The sequence below is a fragment of the Podarcis melisellensis genome (genome assembly GCF_964234715.1).
Source record: "Podarcis melisellensis genome assembly, chromosome: 5".
NCBI classification, from domain to species: domain Eukaryota; kingdom Metazoa; phylum Chordata; class Lepidosauria; order Squamata; family Lacertidae; genus Podarcis; species Podarcis melisellensis.
Window position 1 is genome coordinate 74,502,003 of NC_138537.1, and position 17,033 is coordinate 74,519,035.

General features: G+C 39.8%; 1 protein-coding gene across 6 annotated transcripts in view; it reads left to right on the top strand.

Moving 5' to 3' along the window:
- The window catches only part of CCSER2 (coiled-coil serine rich protein 2), a 51,914-nt gene that overhangs the window by 28,263 nt on the left and 6,618 nt on the right, over positions 1 to 17,033 (top strand). For 3 of the 6 annotated variants that reach the window (XM_081913543.1, XM_081913544.1, XM_081913542.1), the window contains one exon: positions 1,110 to 1,208. In XM_081913543.1, the coding sequence (XP_081769669.1) occupies positions 1,110 to 1,208 (99 nt within the window). Of the gene's footprint in view, positions 1 to 1,109; positions 1,209 to 7,295; positions 7,381 to 10,551; positions 10,592 to 10,938; positions 10,998 to 17,033 lie in introns of all 6 variants that reach the window. The other 3 variants (XM_081913547.1, XM_081913545.1, XM_081913546.1) reach the window with 3 other exon arrangements.

Here is a 17,033-nt window from a genome sequence, read left to right on the forward strand (position 1 = left end):
TGGGACTAACTTCAATATTTAAGTCAGTGGGAAATCCTTTTATAGGAGCTGCTTATGTAAATTGAAGCAGTCACAGGAATTCCTGGATCAGGAGTATGATACCTTAGTGTTCTTACATATTATGGCCATGTGCTGTGTATGTTAACTTTAGAGCACAGAATTCTGAAATAACAGGAGTTCAAACCGCACCATTCTTCATTTTAACATATCACACTGTCAATTTATTTTACTCTTAATGCAGCTGCATTTAGCAATTTGTATCAAGTGATAAGATTTGGCATGAGTAATCTAACTATACTTTAAAGAGCAGCAGATGATGTTTCTTATAATGTAAAGCCTAAATTACAATATTAACACATTCAGGGGAACTATTATGGAAGCAGGTATTTAAAAATAAAAATGAAAAACTCTCCAAACAATTGAAGTTGTTGTGAATGATTTGGAAATATTTCATGTTAATTGCAGATAACTGTGATAAATTTAAGTGTATAAAAGCATCAGGATATATATGAGTCAAGGTTCCTTTCTGGGAGACACTGGGTTGTAACCCATGACCTTGTTCTGTTTAGTGCAAGACTTCCACCTGCACAATGGGACGGGACTTCCATTTCCTGTCCTTGCTACTACCCCCCCATCAGTTATGGGTTTCTCCCCAACTTTCTGGAGGAGATCTGGGGGGTTTGCGGGGAGTGCATGGGGAGAGGAAGTCCTGTTCTGCAGGTGGAAGCCCTTGAACTAATGGAATAACTTGATGGGTTACAACTCTATATTTTGCACTGCTGTTTGTGTACAGTTTACACACTGTTCAGTATACACTTGAATTAAGTATTTCTAATGTCTATTATGTGGATCAGCCTTTGGACCTCTGTATCCATCCTTTTCTTCTTTCTTAGCAGCAGTTTGTGGCTCCTGTTTTGCGGTGGTAAAACTCATGAGAGTACGGAGGGATCGTTTTATGGCCTTACTGCCTCATATTTTGTTTAATTCATTTGCTAAATGTTATATTGTGTATTATACTATCTGTAAGACATTTTGAAATGTTTGTGTAAAGTAACTAAAAAGCGTAATAAATAACCATCAAATCATTTGTCTTTTGCGTATGCATAAAGTCTGTTAGGTGTGTCTGCGACAGAGACAGCAAGATATCTGAACAGCCTTCGTGCACATATGCTGACAAATACACACAGACCTCCTGGAGGAAAAGTGCTGTGAGTAGTTGATCAAAAGTTAGTTGTTTATGTAAGATAGCTCCTGGTTTAGATCCATTAGGTTTCGTCATCTTGCCATGTTACCTAGGTTCTTTCAATTTCTTCTTTTTGTTGTATATAATTTTAAAGATGTTTTGCAATTTGCTATATTGTATATACATAGTTATTTATCAGGTGACGGAGACATACAGTTCTTTGTGTATTTTTGTGTGTGTGTTGACTCCCATTTGAGTCTTAAAAATGCAATTTAGGATTTCAGATAAGTAGGATTTCAGATTTGAGTCCTTCCTGATTCCTAAGTATCATTTTTAGGAATGCCATCAAAATGCAATATAGTGCTAATGTAGTTCATATTAAAGTTTAATATGAGCTGCAGACATTCCAGAATCGAAAAACCATTTTGGATCTTAGTAAATCATTTTAGATGGGTTCTGTAGTCTATATTTAATTCTTATGGATTAAATTCACTGGAGTGTATCCAATATTTGTCCTATTCAGGATTGTTCCATTGAAATGAATGGACATTAGTGACTTAGGTCAATTAGTTTCAGTGGGTCTGCTGTGAGTATAACTTAGTTGGCTATAACCCACTATTTTCAAATCTCATGAGAATCTATTACCAGTACATATTTTCCTGGCAAGGTTACCTCTTTGTCTTTTTAATAACTGTCAAATTTTAGTCCTGGGTTTATTTCTGTTTCCAATTTTGGAATCTGAAGTATTGGTGTAGGTGACAATATAATTCTTTACAAGTTTGATGGATTCTAGTAGAACATATTCTCCATTAGCGTTCATAATGCACAGCAGCATTTACCAAAAATATGAAATATCTCTTGTAAGAAAATTGTGATCTTTTGGATTTCAGAATAATGCTGGACACCAGCAGAAATCGCACTAGTTCTAGATTTGAATGAGAAAAATTGGGGTTCACTTGTCCTTACCCCTTTTAGCTAATTTGAGGTTAGTGTTTTCATATTTCTGAGGAGGAAAGAGAGGATTTCCTAATTCTATGCATCTTATTCAACATTGATGGTTGAGCATCTTTTCTAAGGTAAAGAAAAAAATTATGTGCAAACTGTAGCAATATATTTTGACTGTTGAAATGGCAACAAAGTGTTCTGTGATGTCACATGCTCTACACATCACTGATTTTTAATGGAGTTTCCTAGCAGTGCAGTATGTAGTTTATGGGTTGCTAGTATGCAGAATGTGTGCCACAAATGGTACAGGCATCTGTGTGGACCTCATAATATGGCTAGACACGAACAAATGGACCAGTGGACCCGGCTGTAACGTAATTAGGCCTGTAGCTCTGTCCTGCTCAACTATTAGTAAACTAGAGGCAAAATAGCACTAAAAGAATTGCCCTGAAACGGCATTATACTGCTCTAGTTCTCATGGCACATTAAACCATGGTTAAAAACAAGCCCATATTTTAATGTGAACATGCAGTGTACTAGTGCACACTACTGAAAAGGTCCTGTTGCTAAGTGTGGGTATGTTGCTAGGAAACAAGCCAGCATCTGGGTTGTGATGCCTGAACCTTGGCTTGTTTCTCTTTAAACAGAGAAGCAGTATCCCAAGGTTGTTCTTTGTTTATTGTTTACAGTTTGCAGTGAAACAAATGAAAAGCCCCGGTTCAGATGTCATCAGAATCCAAACTCTGACTTGTTTCGTGGCAGTGGCAGTAGTAGGGAAAATAGTAGTTTAACATGCTATGCAAACCAGGACATGATTTGAGAAGTACTATATGGTCTTTAGTTGTAAATTATTCTATGAAACTGCCCCAGAAGCCTCTCCTATTCTATTTCTAAGAGTTGTTAGTGGACACTTTGTTGTGGACTAGAAGTGAGCTTTAGGGTTTTCTGCTGAAAAAACATCTTTCACATTTTTCAGTACATGATTTGGAAGAACAAATAACAAAAAAACCATACTCAGATCATAGTGATTGGACGTGTTTTGTATATTTGTAGGCCAGGGGTCAGCAATCTAAGGCCCATGGGCCACAAGCAGCCCACAGGGGTCGTTTAACCAGCCCCCGAGTCGCCCACTCGGCGAGTCCCCACGCACAGCGCTAAACCAGTGTGGCGCGGGGACTTGCTTCCGTGGTGCCAGAAATCATGTTGATGCAGATGCCAGAAATCACGTCTGCACAGACGCAGATGCCAGAAATCGCGAGTGTGTTCATGATCCGGCCCATGGAGGGATCTCCGCTGGAGTGAACTGGCCCAGGTGAGGTAAACCTTGCCGACCCCTGTTGTAGGAAAATAAAACTAGCACAGTGCAATATGTACTGGAATTCATACTTGATTAGGTTAAAGCAAAACTATAAACTCAAAACTCCTGATTTGACTCTTCTTGACATTCTGACTCTAATCTACTTTGAATAATTTTTGAAGGACATTTTAAATGAACCTCACTGATTCATCAACAAATTCTATAATATTCTATATTTTTATTCTTATTATTTTCATTTAAAACTAATTCAGTATACAGATAGATATATGCATATATGCATGTTTTAGTTGACCTGTTGAGACCCCCATATTGAATAATTTTGTTTATTTATTTATTTTTTAAATTTGTATAACGCCCTTCATCCAAAGATCTCAGGGTGGTTCACAGCATCAAAACACAAAATGCATAATAAAAACAAAAACAAGAAGTATTATTAGAAACCACTGTCATTTTCCTATAGCAGAACAGAAACAATAACAAAAAATGACTAGCTGAAATACTGGGCCCATAGTAAATAATGAAAGGGGTTGAATGTTTCTCCTAATATTCCCCCCATCCACCCAGAACAAGATATTGTTGCATGCCACCTCAATCCCAGAGCAGTGTGAGATTCCAGGGTTTCCAGGCACCCAAGTTTGTGTTTCCTTCAGAATGAGGAACAGCAGAGACTGCGGTGTCTTTATGATATATGATTTATTTACACTGCACTAACATCCTAGAAGAGTCTTGCTTCACCCATAGCCACAGCCTTGGGTACGAGCAGAAATCAGGCATACTTCTTCCTCCAGCTTCTAACTTACACACACAAAACTCAGCTCACAACTCTGTCTTTATCTTACTAACTACACACATCTGCTACACAGAGCCACTTCCTTTGCTACCTTAGTGACCCATACTTAGAGCTATCACCAGAAAGCTTACCTGACTATTCCAGGAATTTGAATCCTTGCTTAGATTTTAACACTAGCTGAATCCAGAAATTACTCCCCCCCCCATATAAAATTTCAGTGTTGTAAGTTTGCACTAAGTAACTTTTCTTTCAAGATAAAAATCGGCTTGGAACAGAATTAACCCCCTGCGGTAAAATCGATTTTTGTGGTCTGATGGAATTTTGCAGTGTTCTGTAATAATTTGTTTTAAATATAGGAGAACCATTCTTGAAGTGGTGTATAACCTCCTCCTCCGCACACGCACACACACACACACACACACCGGGGGGGGGGCATTAATTTATGATGATAGGCAAAATGTGAAGTTATTTTTCCTACCCAATTTTGAGAAGTTGCTAGGGATAAAATGGACCCTAATTAGTCCAAAGTGTGTGGTAGTGTCACTTTCCCTTTCATTTTAATAGGGGTAGACCGGACACTTGCTTCAAAAGGAAGGGCTTGTGTTTTACCAAATCGACTACAGAGCTTCTGTTGCTGCAGTTTTCAGGGCAGGCACGATGGTGATGTATCAAAATCTGCAACCTATCCCTGAGTTGTGCTACTTCTGGCTCTGCCCATGGTTAATTTTCAGTTCTCCTCCCCCATTAGTTGTCAAGGGGGGAGAAAAAGAATGCAGCAGCTTTTTGTTTCCACAAATAGGTAGGCCAGCTCCACAGCTTACGACAGAGGGAAACAAAGCCCATTTTTAAACTTCCCTTTTACACCCCCTCTGCAATAAGGTTACAGCATTACCTTAGGAATTACAGCTGTTAATTCATCTCTCACATAAATATTACACGAGAGAGAGAGAGAGAGAGAGAGAGAGAGAGAGAGAGAGAGAGAGAGAGAGAGATGGGAGGGCAGGCATGCTAGCAGCTTTATAATGCCACCATTTGTGTACTTCTTTGCTGTAATTTATTAAAGAAAAACCTTCATTGATAATAGCTGATTTAGAAGAGTGCAAGTTACGTGCTAGGGGTTCGGCCAAAGGAAGAAGTGATCGTAGCAACTTTGCAGTCCACCAGTGGAAAAAAGCAACTTTTATTATTTCATATGTTTAACTATGGTTTACTGATGTGCAACCAAACCACTATAGATTTACTGCAGCCTGTAGAAAAGGAAGAAATCTTATTCAAAGGTTGCTCAGAGTTGATTCTTCACATAGGCAACCAAACCAATGGATATTTACATAACTGTTTTGCAATACTATCTTGTCTATTCTTCATACCATTGTACCGTTCATTGTATGTTATCAAAAGTATCACCAATATCTCATGTAACATCAAGCAAAGTTGCTGAATGTTCTACTTGTATTGCAAGCTTTTGTTTTCTGGAGCTCAGCATAATATATAGAATCCACACATGCAGTTTATAGAGCTGTTTTAAGAATTTAGTCTCATCTGAAATTTCCCCTCTATCTAGCTAACTATGTAAGTCAGATTTAAATGTAGTGTGTGTGTAACCCCCACCACAATATAATGACTACAATTCCCTATGTTTCAACTTAGCAAAATCTGTCCACTCTTTCTAAAGTAGCAATCCTGTGCACATTATTTGAGAGCAAGTCCTATTGTGCCTGCCAAATGCATTTTTAAAAGACCGAGTTACTCAGGTTTCATGCATGTGTGCACCTGCTGCAGAACAAATTGAGAGGACGTGGTTTCACTATCCTCAAGAGGGCATTTCTCTATTTATTAGCATGGAGACAAACAAACCAGGCACCCCTTTTTCTACATTAAAATGGAGATTGATATTCACATGATGATTACTGCCCAGGGGATGCATGAACTGGCCTTCACGTGGCAACTGTTCTATGCAGTGGCTGGAATGAAAGGCAATTGCCATGGATAATTTTTAACCGCTTCTTAAACTATTTAAGCTTTTTTGGAGCTATGTCTTTTTACAGCCTGAAACAAACCTAAAACCCAAGCATGCACTCGATTGCAATTATCCATGATCAGATAACATTTTTGTTAGTCTGAATGTATTATATATGGGGCTATCCTTAAAAGATGGTTTGGATACTACAGATAGACACTGTACCATGAGACTGTTAACCAGGGCATCTCATTAGAAACATCTCCCTTCAGTATCAAAAGAGCTTCACTGACCACCATTTGATTTTTCAAACCCAGTTTGAGTTGCTCATGTTGACGCTAAAGTCCTTTCTCAACATCACCCTGCCCACAAATTCAGCTATCTACCAACACTCCTCTTCAGGTGTTCTGATGTTGGACAAATGTGATGACCGAGAGAGGGAGTGCACCTAGGACCTATTCTGCCCTTTGGGTGGTAGTCTAGCTATTTCTATTTACCCAGGACTTCTAAGAATTTTACAATTTCAGTAAGCCATTTTAATTAGTGTATTGTCTTGTGTTTATGCTGATTGGATTTTGTGAGTTGTAATTATTTGTGTACGTCAGGCTTAACATCTCATCCCGGGTGTAAAGTGTGGGTCCCATTAAAACATCTTTCAAAGATCTTGAGGTATGCAGGCAATAGAGAATCTACCCCAAGTTCCTTGCTATAATCTTTTCAGGTTTGAAAGGCATACACTTTTAAAGCCTTCCCTGTTCTTTGGACGTCTTCGCTGATCTTTATAATAAATTAGAATTTGATAAACAAACCACTTACTTCCACCAGGTAGTCTGAAACAATTTTAAAATGTATATAAAAAGGCTATTCTTGTCTTGATTGACTTGGTGTTGCATTTAATAAATACATTTCGAATACCTAAAGCCAATTTTTCCTTCAAATATTTTCCAGAATCGAGCTTTTACAAACCTTGCTGATCTTTTGAATTATTTCAGATTTTAAAGTACTTGTTCTTAGTAAGAGGAACAATGTGGCTTTTGGTGCTGTTTGCCCCCTCTCCGTTCTCTTTTTTATTATTCTTTCTCCCCCATCTTTCTCTGCACAGGGTGGGTATTCTGCTCCTTCCTTCTCTCCCTGGCAGGGCTCATTCCAGGGCATCCCTCGGACTGTTCCACCGCAGCGCAGACAGAGTGAGTCTGTACTTCTCACTCATATCCCTCACTGTGCTCCAGTAGCAGTTTTCCCTTTGCACGCACTGTTCATTGTGTAGCATTCTGTTCTTTCAAGCAAAAACATCAGACACATGCGAGTCTGTGGTCTAACCTCAGCACCTCTTTCACTTAACGATATAACTGCAACTTAACAGCTTTATCAAATGGTTTAATAATAGATCTTTAAAGCTACCTGAAACCTTTATTTCATCTATCCTGAAAGTTTGCTTGTTCTCCACCCTTTCATGGCTTTAAAAGTGTGTGTTTGTCCCGTTTGTTCATGTTATCAGCATGTATGCTCATCCAAATATATTTGTTTGATATTTGTGGAGATGTGTTCATACAAGTCATACTTTGATAACAGTATGTGACGCATTGCTATATTTGGAAAATTAAACTTTTCTTTCAGCTGTGAAGCTTTTCTAAGAGATCTCTCAATCAGCAATGTGCCAGAGTAACAAATTAAGGAAGTAGTGGCTTTTCCAGCAATGCATGATTTATTAATATTACTCATTAACTAGCAACAGTTTGATCTAAAATGGGATATTGTTCTTTATGCACAATAGAAAAGACAAATTTGTTGATTTGTACTGTACTAAAATAGAGTAGAAAACTAGTAAAACTGATATATTGTGAAGCACTAGCTTAAATTATTTCAGGGGAAATATAAAGTGGCTACCTTGTTTGTGTAAACATTTTCATTTGCTTATGGTAGATTTTTTTGCATTTTAAATTATCCATACCCTAGAAAGCTGATTTGCAAAGTAAGGATATATTCCAATCTTATTAAAAGTTGAGTGGTGAAATACTTTTTTTTAGTAGTTTGAGAATTTGCATTCTCAGCTTCAGTTAGATGCTGCTAAATAAATTAAGTATGGGCAGAAATTAAGATCTTCAGCAATGTTCTTAAGAATATAAAAGGATGATAACTAAAGGGGTACGTATGTTGTGAGAATGCTATTTGGGAACTAAACAAAGACTGAATACTAACTGGTAAGCTTCTGTGTGTGTGTGTGTGTGCTCTCTTTTGAACAGAGCAAAAAACTGCTCCTATTTTATATTGTGGGCAGAATTGGAACTGAGAACTGGCATTATTTCACCCTTTCCCTGGGATTTGGACTTTGCTATATGCAGTTCCTGCTGTGGACATGCCCCTGTTCTAAATAGCAACACACAGATGTGCTGCATTCCCAACATGTGGTTCAAATCCATGACCCCTGAGATTCAGGGGGTCTCATTCCCAAATGAATGCCTAGTTTCCATTATACTGGACTACACTTGGACGATGAACTGCTTTGGCTGCTTAGCTGAATTTGCCTGGGCCCATCTTCTCATAGAGTTCGGATTAGATAGACCTCTGTTGTGGTCCAACAGGATCCTCCTTATGATCTTAGTATGTCTTCCATATTTGGTGGTTCATTAATTTTCAGTGCTATAAGCTGTGCAGTGAAAGTTGCTTAGGGCTAGAAAATCAGTGAAATAAGTAATATGAAAGAGTTCAGTGGAATGCACTTACTGGCCTAGTTCACACATCACATTAAGCCACAGTTTGAAACAGGATGGAGCACCTACGGCCCAGGGGCCAAATGCAGCCCTACTGACCTCTTCCCAGACCTTGGGACTCTCTCTGAGTAAAGCCCCCTCCCCAACAACACTGTTTCCCCAAACTACACCCCTAACTGGCCTTCCTTCACATTCTCCTTTAGAGTTTTTGCTTGGCTGGAATGTGTCCTTGGACGCTGATAATGACCCCTTTTTTTATCTGGATGGACAAAGAGGTGTGTGAGCATGTGCAGAAACTAATGTACTGTAGAAAGGAGCTACCCACTTTTGCCTTCCCAGCACTAGCATGTGGTCCCCACTCCCAGAAGGTTGTCCAGATGGCAGTATAGTTTTCAGGCTGAAAATGTTTTCCGATTCCTAATTTTAAACAAACCTGTTTGCTTTTTGTGTTGTCCAAATCTGGGCTCATAGTTTGTTTCCTTCCAACAAATCACAAGTAGTAACCAAGGCTTGTTCTTTGCTTACTGCTTGACATTTGTTTGAGGGAAACAGGTCCAAACCTGGGTTCAGATGAAATGACAAGCCTAATTCTGGCTTGATTTGTCTGTGGTGTGGAAGCAGCAGAAGTGTGGAACAGCAGCATAGGAAGCTGCTTATGTGTCTAGACTAGGTGTGGTAAACCTGTGACCTTCCACATGTTGTTGGACTCCAACTCCAAACATCCATGGCTGATGGGATTGGAATCCAACAACACATGAAGGGACTGGAGGCTCCCCCATCCCCCATTTAGACTGGTAAACTTCAATTCCTCATACCCAGTTGCCTGGAAGCTTCTCTGTAAAGTCTTTGGTATGTGAACAGTCACAGAAGTGCTGATTAGTTTCATAATCAAAGGACCAATCATACCTATATTGAGTCAGGATGGTGGAAGTAAGTGGAACAAATCTGGCAAAATTTCAGGATAGAAACTTGTGCAAAACCAGCTAGGGGTTGGGCAGAGTAGTTGTGGATTTAGGAAATTATGAGCTGTGGAAATACCCTGACTCATTTTTGGGTGAGGGAAAGCCAAAAGCTTATAGTTTATCACATATTACTTTTTGAGCATTAATGATAGACTGCAGACCAGGGGCAGGCAATGTGTGGCCCTCTGGATGTTGTTGGATGGCAGCCCCTATCAGCCCCAGCCAACATGACCGATGGTGAGGATGATGGGAGCTGGAATATAACAACATCTGGAGGTGCACAGGTTTCCTACATCTGATATAGACAAAGCCTTCAAAACAATGTGATGAGCAGGAAGTCCAGAGGCTATTAGAATTTCTGTGTAATCCTTCAAATTATCATAATTGGAGTCAATGCTGAGTTCCTGATAAAGGTGAGTAGAAATTAGGTGCCAAGTCAGTTTTGTCCTTTGAAAAGATGGCATAGATTTGTTCTTAAGATTCAGGGATATACATGCTTTATGTAAAAGACCTGCGTTAGTACATTGGAATAAAAGCTTTCCTCAATAGGTTCATATACACAACCATGTAATGAAAGAGAGGGTACTCTTTGGTCATGGCAATTGCTCATTGTTGTGTCTTGGTCCTCTGACACCACTGTCCTTGTCTTTTTCTTGTCTCTGCTTTCCATTTTGCTATTGGCAAGGAGTTGAGGAATTAGTCCATTACTTCTATGATAAAGCGTGGTACAGTACAACTTCAGATTTCTTCCTCCTTCCACTTCTTCACTATTGTGTATGCTGCCTGCATGGTGCATGCATGTCAAAGTTGTGCATGCAGAGTTGTCTTGTTTTCTCCATACCTCATAACATTAATAGGAAAAGGCTGTTTGGTAGTTCTTAATGAAATCAAAGTAAATGTTTCATCTCACCTGTGTTATAAGCAAGAGAATCACATTTTCATGCCTGTATTTTTCTACACCTTACTGAGTGGCATTAAGTTGTATGCAAAATTGCAAAACATTTGAAGTAATTTCTAGTTTACTGTGTGTGTCTTATGTGGCAATTCTCTTCATTGATTTTCTGCTATTGAGCACCCTGCGACAACTCATGTAGAACCAGCCTTCACAGGATGCTGCTATATTGTGGCAGGGTATGTGTGGATCCTTTATACTAGAACATCTAGAGAAATCTGGAAATGGATAATTTCTAGAACCTATCTTTATTGTAAAAATACATGTTGACAATATCCAAAGGCACAATTGGTGTTTAATACTTTGTCATAATTTTCTTCCTTGGTTAGACAGCATTGGAAGTATTCTACAGCACAATAAACATATAGTGCTTTTCTTAGTGCACACAGCATTGCATATGAGTTTTCATTAATCCTTATAACATCCTTGTAAGAGGCTGTTATTACGTCCATATTACAAAGTGAGATGGGGATATGGTTGGAAGAGTGATTACTTAATGCTTCCCAATGAGTTCATGGTAGAAATGAAATTTAAATTGGGACCTGACTCACAACTACTCGGTCAGGCAACATTAGTTTCACATTAATGGAAAGCTCCACAAAACAGTTTAAACAAGTAGCTATCATATACATTTCAGTTAGGTCTGTACCAGGTGTTTGCTGGTGAACAACTTAAGGGTGAAAGTAGAGCTTTAGAGGGGAACCTGGCAATGGAGATACGTCTTCTGTTTCTCTGACATTTGCTCCATAAAACAAATTGACGTGTTTGACCCCTTCCCCTGCAGCAATTTTTTTACATGAGTGCTACAAAGCAGGCTGCTTTTTGTAGTGGGTGAAGTGTTTGTGAAAGTCCCTCTCCAATTTCATCTCAGCCATGCAGTTTCAATATACTTCAGACTATACATGTATAGCCAGCCAGTCAACTTATTTAACCAGCTAGCTTATTGAAATACTTCTGTAACTGAAAGTAAATGAAAACTCAGGCTTAAATTAAACTAGACCTAAATTAAAACAAACTAGTAGTACTAGTAGGTGGCGCTGTGGGTTAAAGCCTCAGCGCCTAGGACTTGCTGATCGAAAGGTCAGCGGTTCGAATCCCTGCTGTGGGGTGCGCTCCCGCTGCTCGGTCCCAGCGCCTGCCAACCTAGCAGTTCGAAAGCACCTCCGGGTGCAAGTAGATAAATAGGGACCGCTTACCAGCGGGAAGGTAAACGGCGTTTCCGTGTGCAGCTCTGGCTCACCAGAGCAGCGATGTCACACTGGCCATGTGACCCGGAAGTGTCTCCGGACAGCGCTGGCCCCTGGCCTCTTGAGTGAGATGGGCGCACAACCCCAGAGTCTGTCAAGACTGGCCCGTACGGGCAGGGGTACCTTTACCTTTACCTTTAGTAGTACATAGGAATTCCATACACTGGAAAGCACATATTAATGCCTATGCAGATTTCTACAGTTGATAGCATTTGTTTCAATAAATGGCCTATTCATTGTGATTATAGAAAAGACTGTAATTTTGAATATGTAAACATATTTCTCTTGCTTAGACAGAAGGTACATCTTTAAACTAAGCTTATTAAAAGTGGCCAAAACATTCAATAATAACTTAGCAAATTTCCTTCTGGATTCAGTATAAATGTCAGTAATAAGAGTACATAAAAACAAATGTTTTTGATCACCTGAGCTCAACAAATCGAAAACAAAGAATTTTCTGATTCCATTCCTCATATCAAGTAGACACGATTTGGCATATCAGTAGCCATATTCAGATTATCATATCCTGGATGATTGAGCCAAGATATGAACAATACTTGTACCCACATAGGCAGCTCCTTCATTCCTCTTTATGATGACATGTTCTCCATTGGCCCTTCCATTAGGATAGGCCATGAAGGAGGCTTGCCCAGAGGGGAAATAATCTGGGGGCAGAAACTGAAGACCCTTAATGCTAATTAAAGACTTCCTGGCTTTACTGCATAGATGGGTAAAAGGCTTATGATATCTCTGCTTATTGTTAATGTAAGATTATCCATAGTGGCCAATATGAGAAATGTTTTATGCAGGGCAAACCATGTTAATACTTGAAAAGAATGTGGACCGTTTTTTAAATGAAGATTAGGAGCAAACTCTTTCCATCTTTTAGAAAAATGTTTTCTTAATTTAGCTATGATAAGGTGTGTGTATTTTTTTTTTTTGCCTGACATTGATTTTTTAGATATTGTGGAATGATCCTAAATTTGGCATTGAAATCCAGTTTCTGGATTTGATTCTGCTTTGCTAATAAGGTATTAATCTATTTTAAGAGGCTTTTAATACTACATAAGGATTCAGAACCTTTTAGCTATAAATTTCAATTCTGTCCTAAATCAAACTTCTGGCATAGAAGTCTTTGAAATCTATTTTGTGGAATTTCTAGCTGTTCCGTCTGCATTGTTCCTCTAATCTTGGCTCCATATGACAAATTGGGAAAAGATTTCTGTGTGCCCTACCTGCAGGGGGAATTAAATTTGGCCAGATGGCAGGTTTAGCAACCTTTTACTATGAGAGTGACCCCAATTGTTAAAGCAAACTGATTCAAAGAACTGTGAGCATAAGGAGAAATGCATCAATGCAGTGTAGTGCCACAGTGTAGTGGGGATTGGGTTATTGCAGTCTTCTCCAGTGTGGTGCCTTTCAGATGTAGTTAGATTCTCAGCCTGCATTATCCCTTATTTTTGGCTATGTTGGATGGAATTGGTGGAAATTGAGGCCTAACATCATAAGTTGGGGAATGCTGGATTACAGTATTAGAAACAAGAAATAAGGTAAATATAGGATGCAGCCTATTAATTTGAGTAGGCCATAGAAAGGCTTGATACTTTGCTTGTGCAAATGAGGGGAGTCCTTAGGGTCTGGAGTGTTCTTCTGTTAAGCCACAGGGCACAGCCCGCTACATTAATGCATTAGTGCAAAGATGCACTGCTACAACTACTAGCTAGTGATTTTTAAAAATGCATAATTGGATGGTAACCTTTGGTAATGGTAGAAATGGAGAAAGGATCTGCACGGTAAAGCTCTGAATTATCCCTTTTTGTCTTCATCATCCACTGCCATGCTTCTCCACTTTGACAGTCTGGAGATGTCATGGCAGATACAAGCCAGGACAACCTTTCTGGCTCTTCTGCATGTCCTTTTCTGTTAACCATTTCTTTTCTCCCTTTCCATCTCCTAAAATAGTAAACTGTGGAATGTTAAGTCCTCCTACACACAGTGTTGCATGTACCTCCGTGTAACTTTGGAGTCTCCAGCAGCAGTTAAGTGACATGCGCACATGGAAGTTGGGGTTCTGTCAAGATTGCTTAGACACATATTCACACTTAGGTTGTCAACATTGTTGTGGAAAACACCTAGTTTACATACTGTATTTGTTGTGTGTACCTGCCCTGAGACTAGGAAATTAATGCATCATATTTAATGTTCAAATCTTGCAAATTGCTTTCTTAGCAATTCCTTATGTTGACAGCAACTCTAGGTGCTGGAGGAAATGTAGAAGAGCAAAGGTGGGCATACAACTTAGAAATATAAAGAAGTAGAACGTCAAAAAGATTATAGGTAGGCACTGGACAAATGAGAGAAAATGAAAGAATTTCAGGCAAGGGGTAGGATTTACAGGTGGATTTTCTTCACATTATGGTACCTGGCACTTGTATGCCTTCTTCTAGTAGTAATATATTTTCATTTCCTTGAGTTGCCAGTATTTTTACTGGGGCATATGGTCAGAAATGATGGACTGCTGGGAAATACAAGAAGTGAATAAATATAAAGACGTGAGTAAATATTACAACATAAAATGTTTAAGGTCTTTGGAATAGTTGTTCCTGCATTTCTTGGTACATATAGAAAATAATAGAGCAGTCAAGTGCATATCTTCTCAGAAGTAGGTTTTATAGTAAAGTGGTATTTACTGTCAGATAGATGTGCCAAGGATTGCAACCTTAGAATATTAAAACACTTTGTGTCAATAGAATTCTTTCATTTTGTAAAGGAGACTTTGCAATGGCTGTCTGTAGTTAGATTTCTACAATACAAGAGCAGTCCTAGAGTGCAGTTAAGAAAGGAGAAGGGGTTTCCATGACTATAGGAGGTGTGTGTGTATGGAAACACACACACACACACGGTAACAAATGTTATAGCTCACCCAGTCATGAATCTCCAGGACTGGGCAGTTTGAAGACCACTTAAAGCATCTCTGGCCCAGGGAGATGCACTTAACCACATGCATAATATGTGGATGTTTTCATTTGAGGCAACCTGCACCTTCCAGGCAAGTCCCCAAGCTGCTTTTTAAACTCCCCTAAGCAATAAAAGAGGGACGCGGGTGACGCTGTGGGTGCCTAGGACTTGCCGATCGTATGGTCGGCGGTTCGAATCCCCGCGGCGGGTGAGCTCCCGTCATTCGGTCCCAGCTCCTGCCCACCTAGCAGTTCGAAAGCAGCCCCGGGTGAAAGTAGATAAATAGGGACTGCTTTATAGCGGGAAGGTAAACAGCGTTTCCGTGTGCTGCGCTGGTGCTGGCTCGCCAGCTGCAGCTTCGTCACGCTGGCCACGTGACCGGAAGTGTCTTTGGACGGCACCGGCTCACGGCCTCTAGAGCGAGATGAGCACGCAACCCTAGAGTCGGACACGACTGGCCTGTACGGGCAGGGGTACCTTTTTACCTTTTTAAGCAATAAAAGAGTATAGTTGGGGAGCTACTGATAAGGAAACTTCTGCTTCACTCTGCACCATAAATACTGGCTTGTTGAGAAAAAGTTATTTTTACTTTTGTTTCAGTCAAAATAAGATGGTAAAGCTTGTAAAAAATTATTGAGGTTTGGATGGTTGTGATGATGTACTGCAGTGTAGAAGTGTGCGCACACTCTTTTTCACTCACACATGGTGCCCTCCTAAATCCCTGATGATGATCATCATCCAGAGGGACTTAGGAAGGAAGCAGAATGTTCTAAAAGTGCTTCTGCAACCTGATCAATGGATGATTGCTGACTTGAAAAAAGTACAGCATTTGTACATTGCATTCTGATTACCTGCTTGAGTTTTGCTTTCCTCCCTCTTTCTGTAGTGTATTCTGTAGTGTAATCCTCCTAGCTTGATTCTGGTATAAGCTGTTATCCATGCATATATCTTGCAGTCACACCCTTTCCCCTTGTTACTAATTATATTACTTTATTTTGGGTCACTTTGTAACTGCTTTTAAAACTAGCTTTTCTGGGAAGCTGCGTAGTCTTCTTTCTCCCTCCCACTCTCACAAAACATTGTAGTCTTCCCTTCAGCCCTGCACAAAGTGACTATACTCACGCAACAGTGGTATGTCGTCTAACATCACATCTACAAAGCTAGGATTGCTATACAGAAATTCACTGAGAACAAAAATAGGCTAGCAACCCAGTCCTAACATATACAGAGCTGTATCTGCCCACAGTGTTGACACAATGATCATTGTAATGCCATTTTTACATTTGCAGTTTAACGTGTCGCATTGGCTCAGTTTGCAGTTGACACTAAGCTAAAACACAGCTTAGCATGAATGAGTAAGGCCTTGGATAGGAGATCAGATTCACTTTACTCCCCCAGTTCTACTGCTCTCCTGTGAAATAAGCCACAGTGGGGACATCTCTGCCCCACAGGCCTAATCAGACCCACTGAGCTTCCACATTTGGCCCACTAGGCCGTTTTGGTTAAGCCATGCTCACATGTCCTACCCCTCACATGTCCATAAAAAAGCTCAGAGCAGCACAGCAGGACAGGGGGAGCAGCAAAGCAGCAGAAATATCTTTTCCAGGAACTTCCACATTTGCAATAAGCCAATGGCTTACAGTTGTGTGTGGTCCTGGTCTTTGATACATTCCAACTTAGGTATTTATGTAGAAAACTTGGGACTGGATAGTCACTATGTTCCCCTAATTTGCAGCTTGTTGATCTTGTGGGGGGCAAGGGTACTCCAAAGTATAGTCTCCAGGTCTTTCACTTTCTAAAGTTATGGGAGAGGGAGGAGCACATTGATATTTCTTACAGAACTAAATGTAAGCCTTTGTGTAGGGTAGGGTTTTTTTAAGTGCCCAAAATTCCATTGGTAAAATGAGATGAACCTATACATAACATGCAGTGAACATAATAGGCTGCTTTATCTTACCCATTTCTGTCTGCTCTGACAGGTGGTAGTTTTTTGAGGTCTCAGGCAAAGAT